The sequence below is a fragment of the Myxocyprinus asiaticus genome, chromosome 48 (assembly GCF_019703515.2).
Source record: "Myxocyprinus asiaticus isolate MX2 ecotype Aquarium Trade chromosome 48, UBuf_Myxa_2, whole genome shotgun sequence".
Classification (NCBI taxonomy): Eukaryota; Metazoa; Chordata; class Actinopteri; order Cypriniformes; family Catostomidae; genus Myxocyprinus; species Myxocyprinus asiaticus.
Window position 1 is genome coordinate 1,270,306 of NC_059391.1, and position 24,351 is coordinate 1,294,656.

The following is a 24,351-nucleotide window of genomic DNA, read 5'->3' on the forward strand; positions in this document are numbered from 1 at the left end:
CTCTGGCAGAGGTGCGATTTGTCAAAGACAATAACAGCTGCTTGTACACAGCCACCTCTTCTTTTAAATGTTCGAGCTGACTTATTATGTGCCGTTCTGTTGCTGTTGACACAGTAAGTTATAACATGTTATATAATATAAAAGCCCACTGTACAATCAAAGTCGTAAACAGCAAGCATAGCATTTACTATTGTAATTTGAGAAGTTGTTTGTAGGCTCAATAGAATGTGCCTATGTCCATGTATCAAAACTACTATTGGGAGTAATTTATGTATGTAAACAGTCAATGCAGTAAATTAATATCAGAGGCTTGCAGGTGCCAAGAAAAGGAGAGAGAGAGAGCACCAGGCAGAGAATGAGACAGACAGTGACTGTCACAGAGAGAAAGATAGATAGACAGATAGACAGAAAGACAAAGAGAGAGAGAGAGAGAGAGAGAGAAACAAACAGACAAAGAGAAAGAACAATCTTTTGGAAAAATGTAACAAAAATATGTGTGCTAATTAATTACTGTTCATTTACAGTAGTGTATTTTTGTTTCATCTGTGCTGAATTTGTTCAACTTGTGGAACTAATGCAACAATATACCATTTTTTACAGTGATACAAGAAAGCTTAAAACCAATGCTTACAAGTAAATTATCTGCCTTCTTGATGAGTCGAGTGTAGAAGAGGCTGGTGGAGCTGGTAGGATCGGTACCGAGCGCTTCCGAGGGATGATAATGTCTTCTTCAGAAGACTGACACTCTGGATACCGTGAGTTTGGTCTGGTGTAAATAAAAATAAATAAAATGTTACAAACAAAATTTCACAATAATGAAATATCTTAATTATGTATGTTAGTGATTGTAAAAGAGTATGTAAACACAATGTTAATTAGTTTTAGGCAGAAAGAGAATGAGGAACTTTACTTGAGTATTTTCATTTTACGCTACCTCAATTTCACTATATTTCAGAGAGAAATATTATGATTTTTACTCAACTACTACATTTGTTTAACAATTACTTCTACCGTTATAGTTTTAAATATTCAATGCTAAAACAAAGAAACTCACTGCCTTTTTCAATGATACTTCCCCAGAATGCTGTCACTTTCAGAAAAGAGACAAGAAGTCTCAGCCTTTTTCGCTTTCTGCCTGGCTTTGTCATAGTCCACTATAGAAGAAGAAAAATATGCACAGTTTCAGGGTTGTTTTGATTGGCACAACTATGATGAGCTGAACTTTTGCTATCACGTTATTACAAGTGAAATATTCTTCAGGCACTCTTAGATCAACACATATCATATCATTGATGAACTATAGTAAATAGCTGTCTGTGGACCCTAACAACTGCTCTGTAGTTTGGCACAAATACCACTCATAATCTGATCCTGTGTACACTTCAGATGATCAGGGGCCTCTGTTGTGAGTTAAACAAAAACAGGGACTCTGTTTTATACAGGCTCTGCCTTCTATTGAGCTACAGGTTATTCCCATAGTGCTCCACCTCAGTACCCTGACACAACTTCACGCACCTATTGCTCAATCAGGTGAGAGCATGCCCATACCTAATTTAAGTTATGGTAGGGGTACAAACTGAGCTTGCAAGAAATGGCACTGGCACTACTTCAAAAGGGTACTGCTGCAGTGAGTGCCACTCAAATATAACAGCAACATTATCTAAATGACTTAAGTGTTTTGTAGAGTGCACTTTGTATTTTTCCCAATCAGCTCCTGGTTTCTCATACTGCAGCGGAGCACGCTTTATATAATTGGGGAATTTATACAGAGGCCAATAGCATGCATCCTCTCCAGCCATCCACATACTGCTTACCACTTCCACCTTTCTCCGTCCCAAGAAATCCACAACATGGAAAAAATGTGAGTTCATCTTATGTAATGAAGAAAAGATAAGACATTGTTAATTAGAATGATTATTTAATATTGTACATTAAAAAGACAAATATTTAAAAGTAGAATAAATTCTGATGAATACTAAATTGTGATAAATAGCATCTTGTGTGGATAGATGAGTCAAGTCATCGGGATTTATGTGAAGTGTACATGTTTTTAAAACAAATTAATGTAGAATTAATTAATTTAAGCCTTGTAGGTTGTTCGTTTAAGGCATACACTCAGGGAGTTTTAACTTTGACTGACCTAGTCCCAAATATTTGATGCTATAGAGAAATACTTAAAATTTGAAACCTATTTTTCAGGTGCTTAAAATCTGAGCTATTGTGTTGCTATCTTTCATTGTCCATATTTTATAAGAGATGCAAAACACATCCTCTTACAGAGTAATATTGAGTAATACTTACTCTTCAGCCAATGGAAGACAACAAAACACACTAAGAAAATGATCTGGAAAAAGACAAATATAATAATATTATAAAACAGTTACTTGTAACTAAAGAGAAATAGAGAAATTATGCAAATCCACAAAATTACATTATAGATAGAACAGATACTAAGACCTGCAACACCTGATCATACTCGTAACTTTATGTGGTTGAAAATTTTAAAAATTGGGTAAATATGATCTATGATCAGTTTGATACCACTTACTGTGATATACTGATTTTTTAAATACATATAGGAGCCTTTTATATTCAATACACTAAAGCTGTGTCTAAATTGAAGGTTTCCTTCAAATGGCCAAATGTTTTGTGTCACTTCACAATACATAGCAGTGATGTTCTTTTATTGTATGTGAAATATTTTGAATGAATTTATTCAGCCTCACTAGGCTCATAAAAGTTGTCTTTAACCACATATTCTGTTAGAAATAAAACTTCATTGTGCAAAATGGATTTAAATAAAGAAATCTCATTAATTAAACAGAAAATTATGGTATCCTATAGATCCTACAGCCACCTTTCTTTGTTAAGTTTTTAATTTAAATGTTTTTTTTTTTTTTTTGTTTTGTTTTTTTTTTGCGTTTATTGGACAGTTACAGTGAAGAGCAGTGTCAGAAATTAACTTGTCCATTAAGGGGCAATATTTACCCCCTTAAATTGATTTCTAGGGGCATTTTTTTATTTTTTTTTTATTTTTTTATCTTTATCTGTTCACTGCTGCAGACAACGGCACATGATGTAGCATCTGGTGTTTTTGATGTGAAAATGGTTGAGAGGTAAGCATTTATTTTATTGTTACGGTTTAGTGTTTATTGTATTATTAGATGGATGATGTTTAGTTATGTAACTCTTCTACTGCGACTGTTGGGTGTAGGTGTTGAGGTTCTCCCAAATAAACACGATAAACAGTGTATAAATCGCGACACTTCGCATTAAGACGGTTACAAATGTTAAGATGAAACCTAGTGAAGGTCAGTTTAATTTCATCAAACATTTAGAGTTTATAGTATGACTTGTATAATACAAACATTAGACATACGTACCTTGAATTTTTGGTCAGTTTATATTTTCCTAATATACAAATACAACCCTAACACTTAATAACTATTACTAATACTAACACATTAACGTTAATTACTCCACTACTAAAGCGAACTACACACTAAATAGTTGGGCCGGGAATCGATATATATATATATATATAATGTGTGTGTGTGTTGACTAGAATAGTAATATAACTTTACATTCATTATTAAGTAAATCAAGTATAAAATCAAATGAAAAAATGTTAAAAATATAAATTAAGTATAAAAAAAACTTCACGGTTTTTACAAACGTTACTAGATTTGTTAATTGTTTACTGTCTCTGGACTGTCTGATTATGGTCATATTTTTTCGGGCTTGTGGAACTAACTGATCACAATTTGAATGAATTAAATTGAACACAGTTTGAATCATTAAATTGTGTATTTTAATACACAATTAATTTTGTGTAAAATTAATACATTTTAAAATGTTATTAAAAATCATATGTTTGCAAATATTCTGCAAAATCACAACAGAAAAAATGGCAGAGAAACATAAAAGCCCTAGAGCATCCATAATCTTAAAGTTTTAACTGTCCTTTGTTGTTGATACAGGGGGTTGCCCACAGAAAACCCTCATGGGGGCCCAAAGGGCAAAACTGATGTGGGCCCCGCATGGGCTAACCCACATGGGGCCCATGTGGGAATAGTGTGGGTTTGCCCTCCCCACACTGTCCCACAGTAAACCCACATTTGCCCCTGGTGGGCCCACATGGCCATGTTTGCTGGGGAGATGAAGGAGCGCCAGGGCTCTTTTTAACCGAATCTGAAATAAATGTAGGCTATTTTAGACACTGTTTTGACGTTCTTAACGATGATTTTGTTTTAATTGGTTATTTTGTTGTGGTAGCCTGTTGGGCTCTTTGAAATAACTGAAACAATCTGGTGAAGTGATATGGAACCGTTATGTGGCCAAGACCTGGAACTACTTTATAGCCGTGTGTTTACTTGAAAAATAATTCCACACCTTAGAACGTCCGTCAACCAATCAGAATCAAGCATTCAAATAACCCCTGGTATAATACAACTTAAATAAAACGAAATAAATTGAAACTAGAAAACAGTCTAAATAAAAATATTCTTGAGAAGATAATGAATGTAAAATGTATGCTAATAGTGTTGGTGTTTAATGGGTTTTGCCAACTCTAAATGTTCAAGATCTTTTACAAACTCAAAATGGAAGTATTGATTAAAGTACCGAGTCACAAGCAAAGTCCCTTTGGTCACGTATCTCTTTCTAGTGAAGCGCCCTCTATCGAGCGTATGTAAGACTGTTATTTTGACATTTATCAAATTCTACTTCCGTTGTGGACACAAATCTATAATAAAAGACTTCTTCCAAAAAACGCGAGTGATTATGTCTCACTGCAGTTCAAGTTCCTTCTGTAACTTCACATGAGTGCAAAACACGCTTCTAAATGTGAGTATTTCATGCTTGAACGATCGATGAATGTTAATTCCGTTATGGGACGCTGTTATAGAAAACAGTAACAAGCATGCTGAGGTCAATCAGATCTCATTGTAACACTCTAATATTAATTTATAACAGCAGATCATGTGGAGTGCTGATGAAATCGCCAGACTGTGTTATGATCACTTTAATAAACTGCCCAAGAGAGGAAAACCAGAAGCCGGCAGAGAGTGGACTCTACTGGCAGCAGTAGTTCAACTGACTGTCAGTCCACAAAGCGAGACATGTGAGTATTTCTAACACATTTTCAGTGTCGCATTAAAACGTGAGTCACAAAACACGTACAAACACAATGTCAAAAGGGGAGAAAAAATTAATAAATCGAAAATTAATATATTTGGTAGGACTAAATTAACAAATCATCTGGCATGTTTAGGGATTTACAAGAACCTCTGAATACTTTTTGGAATATGAAATATATATAATAATGAATTTTTTTTTTTTTTTTTAATGGCACATATTTATGAATATATACATTTCCTAAAGTAAAAACAATATTTATTACAAACTGACTATGAGCATCTTCTGTAACTGATATGTATATGTGATGTTGTGGTAGAAAACGAATGTGATTTTCATCTTTAAAATTGTAATAATTAATCTAATATATTAAGACATATGTGATGGAAATATGAAGATTTAATGCATAACAGGAATGATCCAAATATACATTGAAGGCTTGATTTAAAAAAAAATTAAATTAAAATCATTTTTCAAAGTTCACAAACAGGTTGTGTCTTTGGGAACGGGCACCAAATGCATCGGCCAGTCTGCCATGAGTGTGAAGGGTAAATATATAACAAACATTAAACAGATCAAATGTAAACATGACTTTGTGATCATTTTTAACCCACACATTGTGTTGCATGCAGGTGATATTCTGAATGACAGTCATGCAGAGGTTATTGCGAGGAGGGGGTGTGTCAGGTAACTTTACATTTCACTGCATTTGTGAATCACAAACAAACAGAAGTGTAACTAAATTCTTATGGGGCCCAATGCAAAAACACCCCCACCCACAAACAGCTTACAAGAGTGAACTTATAACATTGTCATTTTTGGTTTCCTCAATATACAGGTGCTGGTCATATAATTAGAATATCATCAAAAAGGTGATTTATTTCACTAATTCCATTCAAAAAGTGAAACTTGTATATTATATTCATTCATTACACACAGACTGATATATTTCAAATGTTTATTTCTTTTCATTTTGATGATTATAACTGACAACTAAGGAAAATCCCAAATTCAGTATCTCAGAAAATTAGAATATTACTTAAGACCAATACAAAGAAAGGATTTTTAGAAATCTTGGCCAACTGAAAAGTATGAACATGAAAAGTATGAGCATGTACAGCACTCAATACTTAGTTGGGGCTCCTTTTGCCTGAATTACTGCAGCAATGCGGCGTGGCATGGAGTCGATCAGTCTGTGGCACTGCTCAGGTGTTATGAGAGCCCAGGTTGCTCTGATAGTGGCCTTCAGCTCTTCTGCATTGTTGGGTCTGGCATATCGCATCTTCCTCTTCACAATACCCCATAGATTTTCTATGAGGTTAAGGTCAGGCGAGTTTGCTGGCCAATTAAGAACAGGGATACCATGGTCCTTAAACCAGATACTGGTTGCTTTGGCACTGTGTGCAGGTGCCAAGTCCTGTTGGAAAATGAAATCTGCATCTCCATAAAGTTGGTCAGCAGCAGGAAGCATGAAGTGCTCTAAAACTTCCTGGTATGCGGCTGCGTTGACCTTGGACCTCAGAAAACACAGTGGACCAACACCAGCAGATGACATGGCACCCCAAACCATCACTGACTGTGGAAACTTTACACTGGACCTCAAGCAACGTGGATTGTGTGCCTCTCCTCTCTTCCTCCAGACTCTGGGACCCTGATTTCCAAAGGAAATGCAAAATTTACTTTCATCAGAGAACATAACTTTGGACCACTCAGCAGCAGTCCAGTCCTTTTTGTCTTTAGCCCAGGCAAGACGCTTCAGACGCTGTCTGTTGTTCAAGAGTGGCTTGACACAAGGAATGCGACAGCTGAAACCCATGTCTTGCATACATCTGTGCGTAGTGGTTCTCCCCCACATTTTTGAATGGGTTTTGTTTCACAATCCTCTCCAGGGTGCGGTTATCCCTATTGCTTGTACACTTTTTTTCTACCACATCTTTTCCTTCCCTTCGCCTCTCTATTAATGTGCTTGGACACAGAGCTCTGTGAACAGCCAGCCTCTTTTGCAATGACCTTTTGTGTCTTGCCCTCCTTGTGCAACGTGTCAATGGACGTCTTTTGGACAACTGTCAAGTCAGCAGTCTTCCCCATGATTGTGTAGCGTACAGAACTAGACTGAGAGACCATTTAAAGGCCTTTGCAGGTGTTTTGAGTTAATTAGCTGATTAGAGTGTGGCACCAGGTGTCTTCAATATTGAACCTTTTCACAATATTCTAATTTTCTGAGATACTGAATTTGGGATTTTCCTTAGTTGTCAGTTATAATCATCAAAATTAAAAGAAATAAACATTTGAAATATATCAGTCTGTGTGTAATGAATGAATATAATATACAAGTTTCACTTTTTGAATGGAATAAGTGAAATAAATCAACTTTTTGATGATATTCTAATTATACGACCAGCACCTGTACTATATGTTCTCTCAGGGCATCTATGAGAATTTAATTGTCTTGGTTGCTTCTCAAATGATTCTATGCCTAAAGAAATTTAATAAATAGTAGACTAATTTTTATTCTGTTTATATAGAAGGCTGCGTTTTACTTAATCAAGCTAAATGTAGGATAAACAAATCAATTGTCTTTAATCCAGCGAATTATAGTCACTTCCTTAATCACAATCGTAAAGCTCACTGTTTGACTTTTGCTTCATGCTTGTTGTTGATGTTGTTACTTGCTGCTGTTTACTTTCATGAAATGTTGGACATCTCTGGCCATGTTGCTGTGCAGCGCCAATTAGCAGCTCTTTACTATTTAGGGGGAGAAATTATGTTGCAGTGAAAGTGAAAAGTGTTAGGGTCTTTTGTCACAAAAAAATCATATAAATTACCAGTATGTAACCACTTCCATGTCAGCATACAAAATAAATCAATTTACAAACTGTATGAAGAAAGAAAAAAAAAATCCTATGAAATATAAATAGTATACAAGCAGTATATATATACACTCACTGAGCACTTTATTAGGTACACCTACTTATTCATGTGATTATCTAATCAGCCAATCGTGTGGCAGCAGTGTAGTGCATAAAATCATGCAGATATGGGTCAGGAGCTTCAGTTAATGTTCACTTCAACCATCAGCATGGGGAAAAAATGTGATTTCAGTGATTTGGACCATGGCATGATTGTTGGTGCCAGATGAGCTGGTTTGAGTATTTCTGTAACTGCTGATCTCCTGGGATTTTCACGCACAACAGTCTCTAGAATTTACTCCGAATGGTGCCAAAAGCAAAAAACATACAGTTAGCGGCAGTTCTACAGACGGAAATGCCTTGTTGATTTGAGATGTCAACAGAGAATGGCCAGACTGTTTCGAGCTGACAGAAAGTCTACAGTAACTCAGATAATTGCTTTGTACAATTGTAGTGAGCAGAATAGCATCTCAGAATGCACAACACATTGAACATTGAGGTGGATGGGCTACAACAGCAGAAGACCACGTCGGGTTCCACTTCTGTCAGCCAAGAACAGAATAGAACAGAAGAGGCTGCAGTGGGCACAGGCTCACCAAAACTGGACAGTTAAAGACTGGAAAAACAACACCTGGTCTGATGAATCTGAATTTCTGCTGAGGTACACAAATGGTAGGCCCACTGCAGCCTCAGCTTTCTGTTCTTGGCTGACAGAAATGGAACCCGACATGGTCTTCTGCTATTGAAGCCCATCCACCTCAATGTTCAATGTGTTGTGCATTCTGAGATGCCCATTCTCACTGACACTAACTACGTTTCCATCCAAGGATTTTTGGCGAAAAAGTTTTAGCGCATCAAAATAAAGCTGATGTAAATGCAAATTATCGCTAAAATTTCACAAGTATCGACATAATATTTTTCTGTTTAACACTAGCGCATAAACTCTATGTCGATATTTCAGATGTCGCGAAAAACTGGTTTGGAAACACTTTTTGTCAAGAAAATTGACATTAACGCAAAAATATAATGTCACATGACAGAATTTACCCCAATCGTTAGCCTGTGTTAATCATGACGATGGTATACATCCTTGAAAGCCAATTTATTGTAAGTGATTATGGATTGATCTGAACGGCATAGCACAGATCTGATTCTGCAAACATGACACTTCCAGGAGTGCCAACACAAATATCTCGTATCATGCACATCGACAAGTGCACGGAGAACAAAATAAAGGCCACTGTTTGCGATTAATTTAATCGTAGTAGCCATCCGTTTATTTATTAAAGTTGCTTTTACACACCATTCAAAATAATAGACGGCAGTCGTGGAATTAGCCCATAACACACACACACACACACAAAAAACATAATTTCTGTGCACAAAGATGTTTTAAATTAAAAATAAATACACAATACTAGGTGAAAAGCATCAGTGTGCTTTTATTGGAACGCAGTTCTATAAAATTGTTTAGCTTTTGAAAAATTCCCTGTATTAAATTAAATAAATTAGCCTACCAAATGAATAAAGCATTAAATAAAATAATTACCAAACGAAAAACAGTAAAAAAAATAATAGACCTATATATGCCTTTTCTTTACACAAATTTAAATTAGCCTTACCCTGTTCTGTAGATGAAAAAAGTCGGCTGACTTTTTCAAGACCATAAACTATCAGAACTATTTGTCCAATGCTGAGTTCACTTTCAGAAAACGAGCTTTTGAACATTTTAAATCTTTTAAATCTAACCCTCTTTACCTCGGATCGCATTTGCTGAGCTTCTTCAAAAAATTTAAATTGCATTATGATGCTAAAATAAATTTTAGATGACAATCAAGTTCAGTTGGTCGTTAAAAGTTGTGGGACATAATGCAGTTATGATGGTGATGCTTTAGATTAGATGACTGTTCAAAATAGCCTATTGAATATCAGGAATGTATCATATGTACACACTGATATTACACCACATCAGTGTTTCTATAACAGCTGTGCACACAGCATATACGCATCGATGGATGGTACCTACAGTTGTGCTCAAAAGTTTGCATACCCTGGCAGAAATTGTGAAATTTTGGCATTGATTTTGAAAATATGACTGATCATGCAAAAAAACTGTCTTTTATTTAAGGATAGTGATCATATGAAGCCATTTATCATCACATAGTTATTTGGCTCCTTTTTAAATCTTAATGATAACAGAAATCACCCAAATGGCCCTGATCAAAAGTTTACATACCCTTGAATGTTTGGCCTTGTTACAGACACACAAGGTGACACACACAGGTTTAAATAGCAATTAAAGGTTAATTTCCCACACCTGTGGCTTTTTAAATTGCAATTAGTGTCTGTGTATAAATAGTCAATGAGTTTGTTAGCTCTCACGTGGATGCACTGAGCAGGCTAGATACTGATCCATGGGGAGCAGAAAAGAACTCTCAAAAGACCTGCGTAACAAGGTAATGGAACTTTATAAAGATGGAAAAGGATATAAAAAGATATCCAAAGCCTTGAAAATGCCAGTCAGTACTGTTTAATCACTTATTAAGAAGTGGAAAATTCAGGGATCTCTTGATACCAAGCCAAGGTCAGGTAGACCAAGAAAGATTTCAGCCACAACTGCCAGAAGAATTGTTTGGGATACAAAGAAAAACCCACAGGTAACCTCAGGAGACGTACAGGCTGCTCTTGAAAATATGGTGTGGTTGTTTCAAGGAGCACAAAACGATGATAATTGAACAAAAATGAGCTGCATGGTCGAGTTGCCAGAAAGAAGCCTTTATTGTGCCAATGTCACAAAAAAGCCCGGTTACAATATGCCCGACAACACCTTGACACACCTCACAGCTTCTGGCACACTGTTTTGGAGTGACGAGACCAAAATAGAGCTTTATAGTCACAACCATAAGCGCTATGTTTGGAGAGGGGTCAACAAGGCCTATAGTGAAAAGAATACCATCCCCACTGTGAAGCATGGTGGTGGCTCGCTGATGTTTTGGGGGTGTGTGAGCTCTAAAGGCATGGGGAATCTTGTGAAAATTGATGGCAAGATGAATGCAGCATGTTATCAGAACATACTGGCAGACAATTTGCATTCTTCTGCACGAAAACTGTGCATGGGACTCTCTTGGACTTTCCAGCACGACAATGACCCTAAGCACAAGGTCAAGTTGACCCTCCAGTGGTTACAGCAGAAAAGGTGAAGGTTCTGGAGTGGCCATCACAGTCTCCTGACCTTAATATCATCGAGCCACTCTGGGGAGATCTCAAATGTGCGGTTCATGCAAGACGACCAAAGACTTTGCATGACCTGGAGGCATTTTGCCAAGACGGATGGGCAGCTATACCACCTGCAAGAATTTGGGGCCTCATAGACAACTATTACAAAAGACTGCACGCTGTCATTGATGCTAAAGGGGGCAATACACAGTGTTAAGAACTAAGGGTATGCAGACTTTTGAACAGGGATCATTTCATTTTTTTCTTTGTTGCCATGTTTTGTTTTATGATTGTGCCATTCTGTTATAACCTACAGCTGAATATGAATCCCATAAGAAATAAAAGAAATGTGTTTTGCCTGCTCGCTCATGTTTTCTTTCAAAATGGTACATATATGACCAATTCCACAAGGGTATGCAAACTTTTGAGCACAACTGTATACTAAGACTGAAAGTTTCCCCCTCTACTTGGTGCAGGTTGCCAGCTTGAACAGGGCAATGACGATTTGCTTTCGGGTCGGAACCGGTGGCAACCTGCGATAGGCGCAACATCAGGACCAAAATTACAGTCCTATCAGAAGGGCAACAGCTCCCTTTTGATTGCAATTCCTCCTCTTCTGACTGCTTTTATTTGTGAAATTATAATGACAGTAAGCTGGCTAATTTCAATGAATTGTCTCAATACTCTCCCCATTTTACCAAAACTAAGGAGGGAAAAACATTATGGACATCTGGGAGGCGAAAGGTACACAATTAGCGATAAACACACATTTCTGAATGGAAACGGCTTCAGGGCAGATTTCTTTTGCGATAAACCAAAACTTATGCGACAAAGTGTTTTTTAGGCATGACGTCATCACACACACCATTTTTATCAACAAAAGGCCATTTGAATGGAAACAGGCAGAAGACGGCAAATTTCGCAAACTTTTTTTTTTACGCATTTTCACTTTGTCTAACAAAATAGCGTGAAAAGTGGATGGAAACTAGGCTAGTGATGCTGTGTGACAGTCGAATACAAAAAAATATATATATATAGAAATCATTTTCACACAAAAAAATATTGAAGTGTTTATTTCACTTTTTGTTCAGATTATCATATTTTAACCCTTTTGCATCAATTTAAAAAAAGTTACTCAGAGGTCCTTCGAGGACAAAAATGCCATATTAATATTATTTTCCACTTTCAATGAGTAATTTTTTTTTAACCAACTTCAATCCTGATCATATCTACCAAATATTCATTCGTTTTCAGGATTTTACCCCTTTAAATGCCAGTTTGTTTACATAATGCCACTATCTGCATCATTTATTCAATTGGCCTGCTGTGCTCTATAATACAGCAAACAGAAAATGGGAAAAAAGCATGTAAACTCAGAGAAAAAAAAAAAAAAAGAAACGTCCCTTTTTCAGGACACTGTATTTTAAAGATAATTTTGTAAAAATCCAAATAACTTTACAGATCTTTATTGTAAAGGGTTTAAACAATGTTTTCCATGCTTGTTCACTGAACCATAAACAATTAATGAACATGCACCTGTGGAACGGTCATTAAGACACTAACAGCTTACAGACGGTAGGAAATTAAGGTCACAGTTATAAAAACTTAGGACACTAAAGAGACCTTTCTACTGACTCTGAAAAACACCAAAAGAAAGATGCCCAGGGTCCCCGCTCATCTGCGTGAATGAGCCTTAGACATGCTGCATGGAGACATGAGGACAGCAGATGTGGCCAGGGCAATAAATTGCAATGTCCGTACTGTGAGACGCCTAAGACAGCGCTACAGGGAGACAGGAAGGACGGCTGATCATCCTTGCAGTGGCAGACCACGTGTAACAACACCTGCACAGGATCGGTACATCCGAATATCACACCTGCGGGACAGGTACAGGATGGCAACAACAACTGCCCTAGTTACACCAGGAACGCACAATCCCTCCATCAGTGCTCAGACTGTCCGCAATAGGCTGAGAGAGGCTGGACCAAGGGCTTGTAGGCCTGTTGTAAGGCAGGTCCTTACCAGACATCACCGGCAACAACGCTGCCTATGGGCACAAACCCACCTTCGCTGGACCAGACAGGACTGGCAAAAAGTGCTCTTCACTGACGAGTCGCGGTTTTGTCTCACCAGGGGTGATGGTCGGACTCGCGTTTATCGTCGAAGGAATGAAGGGAGTGTTACACCGAGCCCTGTACTCTGGAGCGGGATCGATTTGGAGGTGGAGGGTCCATCATGGTCTGGGGTGGTGTGTCACAGCATCATCGGACTGAGGTTGTTGTCATTGTAGGCAATCTCAACTCTGCATGTTACAGGGAAGACATCCTCCTCCCTCATGTGGTACCCTTCCTGCAGGCTCATCCTAACATGACCCTCCAGCATGACAATGCCACCAGCCATACTGCTCGTTCTGTACGTGAGTTCCTGCAAGACAAGCATGTCTGCCATGGCCAGCAAAGAGTTTGGATCTCAATCCCATTGAGCACATCTGGGACCTGTTTGATCGGAGGGTGAGGGCTAGGGCCATTCCCCCCAGAAATGTCCGGGAACTTGCAAGTGCCTTGGTGGAAGAGAGGGGTAACATCTCACAGCGAGAACTGGCTAATCTGGTGCAGTCCATGAGGAGGAGATGCACTGCAGTACTTAATGCAGCTGGTGGCCACACCAGATACTGACTGCTACTTTTGATTTTGACCCCCCCCTTTGTTCAGGGACACATTATTCCATTTCTGTTAGTCACATGTCTGTGAAACTTGTTCAGTTTATGTTTTAGTTGTTGAATCTTTTTATGTTCATACAAATATTTACATGTTAAGTTTGCTGAAATTAAAAGCAGTTGAATGTGAGAGGACGTTTCTTTTTTTTTTACTGAGTTTATTTGCTCCATAGGTTAAACATGAGAAAAATGGCGCCATCTGGTGGAAAATATTAAACATTACAATTTTGAAGCCAGGGCTCTGGAATGAAAGCATAATATCATAGAATTCATGATTTTATGCTTTAGTGGCACTGGGATCAAATATTGCAGTTTTAATTGGTTTCAATGGGGACATTTTTGTCCTGAAGAATACACACCTTTGGCTAAATCTATGCCGTTGGCATTAACACAGCCAAAATGATCGAAAAAACAAAAATGAAAAAGACAAAAATGTCCTGAAGGTCACACAAGGGTTAAACATGCAATAATTTGTATTTTTAAAGTGGATATTCATAGTTTAATATTGAAAGTCTAGGTCGGTGACAAGGCTACAGCAGTGAAATCGATACATAAAGACATTTGAAAAGTACCAAAAATAAATGATGAAGACCTGGTGAAAACAGTGTGAAAATTTGATTATCCACATTTGGCTACAAGTGATGTTGAAGAGTGTGGTTTCTACTGCTTTTTATCTTTGTAGGGCAGTATGGTAAAGCTCTAAATTTGAAGTATCATATTTAATTGAATTTAGAACAGTAACATTTGGCTTGCATATTCAAATACATGCGGGAGGGCTCGGGCATTACGACCCTGAAAAAAACTCACATACTGTACCTTACTAGATCCTGTCACACAGTTTGCACACAGTGTAAACAGATCATATGGATGTATTTAAGGGACTTAAGAGTTTGCCATCAATATTTGTTTATGGATTTGACTGACGTCAAGCGGATGTCATGTCCTGTATTCTGTCATTTATGTTCTGTGTAAAAGTGCATCATATAGTTGAAAGAAAGAGAATCTGCTGTGATATTCCTTGTTTCAAAGCTTTTCTATATGCAATAAGTTGCTTTGGGATAGTTCATTCGAAGTGAAATTTCTGCCATTGTTTACCCACCCTAATGTTATTCCAAATGTATGACTTTCTTTCGTCAGTGGAATACAAAGGAGAAATTTAGCAGAAAGTGCACTTTTCAGTACAATAAAAGTGAATTGTGACCATCACGGCTGTCAAGCAACATTTTCCAGGCACAAAGTTTAAGTGAATAAAAGCGTATAAAAACAGACCAAATCGTATGACTTCAGTAGACATGGGTTTGGAACAACATAAGAATAACAGTTGAATTGAATGTAATTCTGATGTTTTTCGTGTTCAGGTATCTGATGGAGCAGTTGTACAGGGCTGTGAGCGGTCAGGATTCTGCTGTGTTCTGTCCAGGATATGAGAAGGGGAAATGGACGGTTAAACCTGATGTTTCTTTCATTTTCTTCACCAGTCAAACACCCTGTGAGTCAAACTACTGCTTTGGGTCTCAAATTTCAGTGTTTAAGTTTCATTTAAGCAAAAGGCTGTGCTGTATTGTGAATATGTTATTGCTTTTTCGGTTACATCATAATAAAAAGAATAAAGACATAATTTTTCATTTAAATGTTAATTAAGCAAATTCATGAGATGCAGTTGTCCTGCAAGAGGATATAGTCAACTTGGCCTCATCAAATTACGTTACTGCACCTAACTTTTTAAAACATGAGTTTTGTGTCAGTTTCCTGGTGAAATGAACACTAAAGTCTCTAAAACAATGCCGACTTTTATTCAATTTCACACAAATCACAAGTATAACGGATTATCGGTTTATAAACACTTTTTACTGTGTTCCTCACACAGTGCTATCTTATGCCATCTGATCACTTTGCTTTACATAAGCAACTACATTTACAAGCCTGTTGGAGTGTGATCAGAATGTGCGTTAGCTCAGCTGATAGAGAGTTGCACTTTTGATGCAAAGGACCGGGATATGAGTTCAGAAGAGCACACACGTTTTTTCATTTATACTATTGTATAAATACAAATGATTTCTTCTTCTTCTTTTTTTGCATTTAAGTTATTAGAATGGGATATTTTTAATGAAAATTTGGGGGAAATGTGCCTAATTGTCATGAAATTTAATGTCACAATGCAAAAAATCTCAATGGTCCTAGAAATAGGTTTCTTTTTTTCTTCTTTTCTTTTTAGCCAAAATTGACATTGAACCTATGAGTGAATATTTGATTGATGTATCCTCAGGTGGTGATGCCTCCATCTTTCCAATGACTGGCAGTCAAGTGCAGCCCTGTGAACCGGTAAAAGAGTCCCTGCACACAGAACCCGAGAGACGCAGCCTTAAACGCCCGGCTGAGAGGGACCTGGAAGACACCCACAAGTGTCCCAGAATAAACACAAGAGACGCCTTTTCCACCTCTAGAGAAACAGTGGACAGTGATGAACGTAAAGTTACGACAGGCGCTAAAGACAGCACCAACTCGCCTGACCTCCACCGCACCGGGGCGAAGTGTGTCCCTGATGGGCCAAGTGACCCGCTGCAGCCCGGGTTACTCTACCACAGTGTTGGGGTGCTGCGGGTGAAGCCAGGGCGTGGTGAGCGCACACTCTCTCACTCCTGCAGTGATAAACTTGCCCGTTGGGGCGTTGTGGGCTTTCAGGGTGCCCTGCTGTCTCATTACCTGCAGGGGGCGATGTACTTCAGCGCTGTGGTGGTGGGGAAGTGTCTGTACAGTCAGCAGGCCATGCACAGAGCCTTACACACACGGTGAGACTTTCTTAATACATGAAATATCCTATACATCTGTTTTGGCTCATAATGAATCATTATATTATTCTTAAAATAGTGAAATAATTAAAATACAATAACATTATGTGGTCATGTGACAACAATATAACATACTGCTTTTTGAAACATTTATAAATGCATCATGCATACTGTTTTGCTTACTATATAAGTAAATCATATACAGTATACAGCAAGTTATAAGATGATATTCCTTTTCGAACACAGCTTTGTCATGTTAAGCGAACCCTAGACAAAGCCTGAAAAAATGTTGATGTCTTTTCTACTAGCACAGAGTTTACTTTACACAAAGGTCATCTTTAAGTCTGTCTGATTGTCTGAGGCCTGTAAAACCTTCAAACTTCCAGCATTTAAAACAATTGTCAGGCCAGCCTTTTTAAGCCAACATCAAAGTTTACATTGACAAACTTTACCTAGCTAGTTATTATTATTATTATTATTATTATTACAAATTATTCACAAAACTCTCAAATATAGGAACTGTGGTAATGTGTGGTATTTGCTATTGAACTGAATATATTGAAAATATATCAAATTCAATATTGAACATTGTATTGTAATATATTCTATTAAAAAGTGTGAATTATATTTAAATTGGCCATAATTAAAGTTATTTTGTGACAAAAAAATAACAATTCAATTATTACTTTTTGCTAACCATACATATTTAATCCCTGAAATGCAGAATACATTCCACCACATTCATTTTCAGATTATTCAGATTATTTTCAGAGAAAAAATATTGCTAAAAATGAAATTTAGTAAAAATAAAATATTAAATATTGCAAAAAGTTTACATATTTGAATAAATTAAAAATATGAATATGTGAAATATATTCTAAATATCCATATTCTTTTTCCTTAAATTCATTTATTTGCAGTTATATATTCAGATTTCCATTTTGTTAAATTCAGATTTGCTTTTTATAAAAATAAAAAAAAAATATATATATATTTTTGAGCTAGAATTCTATATTCATATTTAGGATTATTTTCGAAATAATCACACTCATGTGTTTGCTTCAGTGATACACATTCCAGCATGTGTCTTTGTGTTCTTTGGAATGTTGTCATGCTGAAACAGGATTTCTTTTGCAGACAGCTGCAGGTTTTTCAAGTTCACTGTTCATTTCACCCTGTTTTCTCTCCAGACAACCGGTTTATTTGCAGTGATGGCCAAAACACCCAGAGTGACCTTATAAAAGCGCTGTCTCTTTAGAGCCTCACTAACATTTATTTCACCACTGACCCTAAACGTCTTTCTGACTGGAATTGGGTTCTGTTTTGTTAGAAATAGCTTTTTGATGCCACTGTACACAACATTTGCAATTGTGGAGAACACAAAGAATCGCTACATTTTGAGAATACACGTCATTTCAGTTGTGTTCATGTCACACTTTCACCTGGACAAAACGCTGAACTTCTGTAAAATATTTAACAACATAAAAGAATTGCTGCTCACTTGGTGATTGTTCATTTATTTAGAGGATTACTGGAGCTCTCAACTAACTGACAAACTATCTGTGATACATCACTATTGATCACAACACATGCATCTCTCTATAAACATCCACTGTTGTTTTTACTTTTATAAGAAATCATGACAAAAAATATTTTTATTTAGTTACGTATTAGCCTTTAAGACAACAAAAATGAAATAAATAAACACTTGAGCAATGTAGCAAACATAAATTGCTCAAAAAAGAACAAATAGGAAATATAATTTTTTTTTATTATTAAATAACATAATAAAATGTATTGAAGTATTTAGATTTTTAGCGTAGCTTATCAATATTGTTAATTTGCCTAACAACATTTTAATGTTATTTAATATTATTTATCAGAATATTAATATGAATAATAATTCATAAAAATAGTAATTCATCTTAAATATTGTTTGAAAGCTTAGCATTTTATGTGATTGTAATGAGTCGTGATTTTTTTTATTTGTCGTATCTCCTCTGTCTGTTTGAGTTTCGGATCGGTGTTACCCTTCTTTAACAGAATAAAAAGAACTAACCTACTATTTCTGTGTAATCTTCATGTGTTGGTTCTTTTTGTGTTTATTCAGTATATTTATTCACTAACCCCTGTATCATTATGCATTATTATGCCGTCAGTATAACTATTACTGCACACATGAGTAGAAGACTCATGCAAACACGGATCTATACCTCATTCTTTACTATGCACAAACATACCAATATTGTTTGACATGAGCGTATTTTGTGTGATCAGGAATGAGGTGTCGAAATGAAAATGACCTGCTAGAAGAAAAGAGCAGCCGTATATATAATCCCCCACATTACTGCTGCATTATGAGAATTAAAACATCAATCTGATTGTGTGTGTGTGTGCTGTTCATTCACAGGTGTGCTCATGTGTCTGATCTGCCATCTGGTTTCTCCGTACAGAGTCCAGAACTCCTGCTGTCCAGTCTAGAGTTTACCCATAATCACACACACACTGAGACCAAACACACACACACGCAGGGCAGAATATCACCCTGCGGGGCAGGTGAACACTTTTGCCTCTTTTTCAGCCCTATTTCTAGAAAGTCTCGTTAAAAAACATTTTTCACACTGTCACTAGTTTAATTATGTGGAAATGATGCCACAACTGTGGGACTTATTTTTAGAAATAATTTTCACACAATTAATATTGAAATGGTTTGTTTAGATTAGCATGGTTTTAAAAATTGTTACATTTTGTTTATTGTTTAATGGATTTTCTTAGTTTAATATTGAATGTCTGGGATAAGGCTAAAGCAGTCAAATCTGTACATGAATGGCATTTGAAAAGTAGCAAAAATAAATGAAGAAGGCCTGTTACAATGTTTCCTTCATATAAGAAAAATAAAACATTTGAAATCTATTAGTTTTTAATAAAAAAATCAACCCTTGGGACAGTTATATGTTTTCGTTGACAATCTGATGTTCTCTTTCATTTTCCTAAATGAACAAAAATATTCATATTTATGTTTTCATAGCTATCAGCTGGTGTGCCGTATCCCAGCAGCCTCTAGACGTCTCTGCCAATGGCTACAAGCAGGGAGTGACTAAGAAAGCTTTGGGCAGTGCGCAAGCCAGGTGATCTCATGACAGGAATCATCTTTCCTGTTTAAATGTGGTAAAAGTGTTCTACATTCACGTCAAATCTTACGGTTTCTTTACAAGCTAACAGTGTCTCTCCAAAACATTAACACAATAACCAGTTTTATGGTGATGCTTATTATTTGTCATTTGTTTCATTTATATTTCTCCATGTGCAGGTCTTTAATCAGTAAGGTGGAGCTTTTTCACACATTTCTGAGACTGGTTGCAGTAACGGAAGAAAGTGAACTGCCTGAATCTCTTCGGTGAGTGTTACAAACCTGTCAAAGATTTGGACACATCTATTCATTCTTTAATATTACTGTTTTCCACATTTGAAATAACTGTGAATAACAGAAACTGAAGAAACGTGTTAAGAAATTCATATGTAGACACAAGTTACATTTATCTACTCATTTCAAACATTTAAGCATGAAACTTTAGATCAATTATTTCTTTATTTTTTTAAATCATGAGAGAGAAGATAAATTCAGTCAAGTCCAAACATATAGCAATATTCACAGAAATCCCTTCTTGTTCTAGTTGCATTGCTCTGTTTGGTTTCGACTGAATCATGATGTAAAATGGAGTGTTTGTACATTTGTGTTGTAGTATGTAATGAGGTGTGTGTGATTATTGAACAGTAGGTCATTGTTAGTTGTGGTCAGGGGGAACAGTGACGTTCTGTTCGAAGGGCTTGACTCTTTGAACTGCTCCTGTCCAGCGTGAAGCTCCTGTTACAGCACTGAGTCTCCGAGAACAGCAGAAAACTTTGAGCCCTAAACACACTCGTTTCATTTCAGGAGCTGCGTAGTCAAACACTCGACTATCAGCATACAGTCTGGTCCACATTGCAGTTTATTCTGGCCAAGTAGCACCCACTTAGACAGGAAGAGACGTCTGACATTTAAAACGACCAACCACACTTCGCTGTTTTAACATGCTGCATTTATCTGAATTATAAATGATTATACCACAATTTGACACTTTAAGAGACTTAAAATCACACTTAAAAATGTCTGAATGTCACTGCATTAGATACAAAATATCAAAGCAAGTGTCATCTGCAAACAAATGATTCAAGAGCTTGAATTAAACTGTGTAAAATAAATCTTAAAATATTTTCGTTTTTTAATATTATTTTATTAAAGATTACTGAATTCAATCTTGTAGAATTTTGTTATAAAATTTAAATGCATAAATCTTAAAATCAATTTATTTATCAGTTATTACATTGTTACTAGTGCAAATGTCCATTCCTGATATCAAACATTTAATGAACAAAAATGCACATTTTTGATATCTGTAATTTGGTTTTCAATGGTGGCAATGGTAATTTCAGATATCTTTAATGTGATTGTAACTAGTATGAAAACCTGTTTAGATGTATTTATTTACTCTTCAATTTATTGATATTGATATTACTGAAATGTACAATTAACTTACAGATACCAAAAATTACAATTTTTATGAAAATTTGTTGATATCAGGAATGGATTTTTGTTCCAGTGACAATGATATCAGAAATGATCATTTTTACTAGTAAGAAATTACTTAAAGATACCTGTAATTGCATTTTAAACAGGAGTGAATGATAGATCACTGTAAAATTCTACAAGTTAAATTGCAGTTACAGGACAGATATCGAAAGTTACTTAATCTTTCTAGTTGAAATGTAATTTTTGAAATTAAGGATTAATATTTTTACTAGTGCAAGTATAATTACTGATATTAAGAATGAGCATTTTCACTAGTAAAACTGAATTGCAGATATCTATAATGTATATCCTTCATGTGATTAAATGTCAAAAGGGCTTGCCATAAACTGTGGACACCTAAAGTTTCACAATATTTGTCGTAATTTTCAACTCTACTGTATATTTGTTGTTTTATCATTTCAAACCATAACATGTCTTTTTGTGAAATGTTTTGCTTGAAAAGTGTTCTGACTGTCCAAAATAATAAGTACAGATGATTTCACATACAAAACCTCAGAAACTAAGCAGAATGTACAGTTCTGTTTGTGGATATCTATTTTTTTTTTCTACTATGTGCCTCAAATGAAACTCTGAATATTTTTTATATATTTGATGTAATGAACCTGGCAAATCCGGTGACTTGTGTTTTATCAGTCCAGTACTTTGTCAACCCAACTTTGTTTCCAGTCGGACTGATTAAAGAAAAAACCTGTGTGACCTTACTCCCGGAAGTTGCGTAAAGCTGGCCAATCAGATTAGAGCTTGCCAAATTCAGAAAGTGCTTTCCAGTTTCGTGTGCAGTATTTGTGGCCTGAGGCTGAAGACTTACAGTGTAAAACTATGCTGAAAAAAAATATGAGGCCACACGCTTGTCCTTAAAGTCACGTTGACCTCTGACCGCTCTTTCGCGCCCCCCTCGGTGTGCAGGTGTTGTTTGTGTATGCATTGTGTCTGATTATGTCTTTGTTTCTTTGCTCTTTCTAGAAGTGGAGGAGAGTTGAGGACGTACTGGGACTTCAAGCAGGCCGCAGCATCGTATCAGCAGGCCTGGACGCAGCTGCGACTGCAGGCTTTCTCGCAGTGGAGCCGCAGCCCACGAGAACTGCTGCTGTTTCATTAACACCACAGATACAGTGCATTCAGAATGTATTCAGACCCCTTCATTTTTTTCACATTTTGTTATTTTGCAGCCTTATGCTAAAATGCTGTAAAAAAAAAAAAAAAAAAAAAAAAAAAATTCACATCAATCTTAACTCTATACCCCATAATGACAAAGCAAAAACCAGATTTTTGATAACTTTGCAAATTTATAAAAAAAAAAAAACTGAAATATCACATTGAAATAAGTATTCAGACTCTTAACTCAGTACTTAGTTGAAGCACCTTTGGCAGCGATTACAGCCTCAAGTCTTTTTGGGTATGATGCGACAAGCTTTGCACACCTGGATTTGGGGATTTTCTGCCATTCTTCTCTGCAGATCCTCTCTAGCTCTCTCAGGTTGGATGGGGTTCGTCGGTGCACAGCCATTTTCAGGTCTCTCCAGAGATGTTCGATTGGTTTCAAGTCCAGTCTCTGGCTGGGCCACTCAAGGACATTCACAGAGTTGTCCCTAAGCCACTCTGGCATAGTCTTGGCTGGGTCATTGTCCTGTTGGAATGTGAACCTTCAGCCCAGTCTGAGGTCCTGAGCGCTCTGGACCAGGTTTTCATGAAGGATATCTCTGTATTTTCTGCGTTCAGCTTTCCTTCAACCCTGACCAGTTCCCCAGTCCTTGCCACTGAAAAACACCCGCACAGCATGATGCAACCACCACCATGCTTCACCATTGGGATGGTATTGCACAGGTGATGAGCGGTGCCTGGTTTCCTCCAGACTTGATACTTGGAATTGAGGCCAAACAGTTCAATCTTCTTTTCATCAGACCAGAGAATCTTGTTTCTCACAGTCTGAGAGTCCTTTAGGTGCTTTTTGTGTCTTGCACTGAAGAGAGGCTTTCGTCTGGCCACTCTGCCATAAAGCCCAGATCGGTGGAGTGTTGCAGTGATGGTTGTCCTTTTGCAAGTTTCTCCCATCTCCACACATGATCTCTGGAGCTCAACCAGAGTGACTATCGGGTTCTTGGTCACCTCTCTTACTCAATTGCTCAGTTTGGCCAGGTGGCCAGCTTTAGGAAGAGTCCTGGTTGTTCCAATCTTCTTCCATTTAAGAATTATGGAGGCCACTGTGCTCTTGGGAACCTTCAATGTAGCCAATTTTTTTTTGTAGCCTTCCTCAGATCTGTGCCTCAACACAATCCTGTCTCTGAGCTCTGCAGGCAGTTCCTTTGACCTCATGGCTTGGTTTTTGCTCTGATATGCATTTTCAGCTGAGAGACCTTATGTAGACAGGTGTGTGCCTTTCCAAATCATGTCCAATCAATTGAATTTGCCACAGGTGGACTCCAATCAAAGTGTAGAAACATCTCAAAGATGATCCAGAGAAATGGGATGCAACTGAGCTAAATTTCAAGTGTTTTAATGCTTACGTCAATGTGATATTTCAGTTTTTTCTTTTTAATAAATTTGCAAAGTTATCAAAAATCTGGTTTTTGCTTTTATGTTATGGAGTATGGAGTGTAGATTGATGTAAAAAAAATAAAGCATTTTAGCATAAGGCTGCAACATAAAATGTGAAAAAAAAAAAAAAACAAAAGGGTCTGAATGCACTGTATATGACATGTAATGGATAACAAAATGGACATACTCTTTAGAGGCCATCAATGTTTACCAAGGCCATAAAGGTCATATCACTGTTGCTGCTGGTTAAGAAGTGATAAGTAATGTTGACTGTTCTATGTAAATACAAAGTGCTGTATGATCACACAGGACTGTTGAAGGAAAAGTTAAGCCAAAAATAAGTTCTGTTATCATTTGAGAGCTTGGCAGAGGGTAGGATTTTCAGTGAATAACTGAAATACAACACAGGTTGTATTGGAC

The 24,351-nt window shown here is 36.8% G+C and overlaps 1 protein-coding gene across 2 annotated transcripts; it reads left to right on the top strand.

Moving 5' to 3' along the window:
- Positions 1-4,732: 4,732 nt before the first annotated feature.
- Positions 4,733-24,199, top strand: adat1 (adenosine deaminase tRNA specific 1). 2 transcript variants are annotated; one of them, XR_007896550.1, is made up of 10 exons: positions 4,733-4,845; positions 4,975-5,122; positions 5,616-5,684; positions 5,769-5,823; positions 15,336-15,466; positions 16,244-16,766; positions 19,177-19,322; positions 19,795-19,934; positions 20,077-20,163; positions 22,360-22,409. XR_007896550.1 is itself a non-coding variant. In XM_051692060.1 (10 exons), exons 2-10 carry the CDS (start codon positions 4,981-4,983, stop codon positions 22,493-22,495), a joined length of 1,389 nt encoding a protein of 462 aa, XP_051548020.1. In that variant the 5' UTR covers positions 4,733-4,845; positions 4,975-4,980; the 3' UTR covers positions 22,496-24,199. The 2 variants fall into 2 exon arrangements, 1 of the variants encoding a protein (XP_051548020.1); XM_051692060.1 differs by having other exon boundaries at positions 19,795-19,894; positions 22,360-24,199.
- Positions 24,200-24,351: the final 152 nt, after the last annotated feature.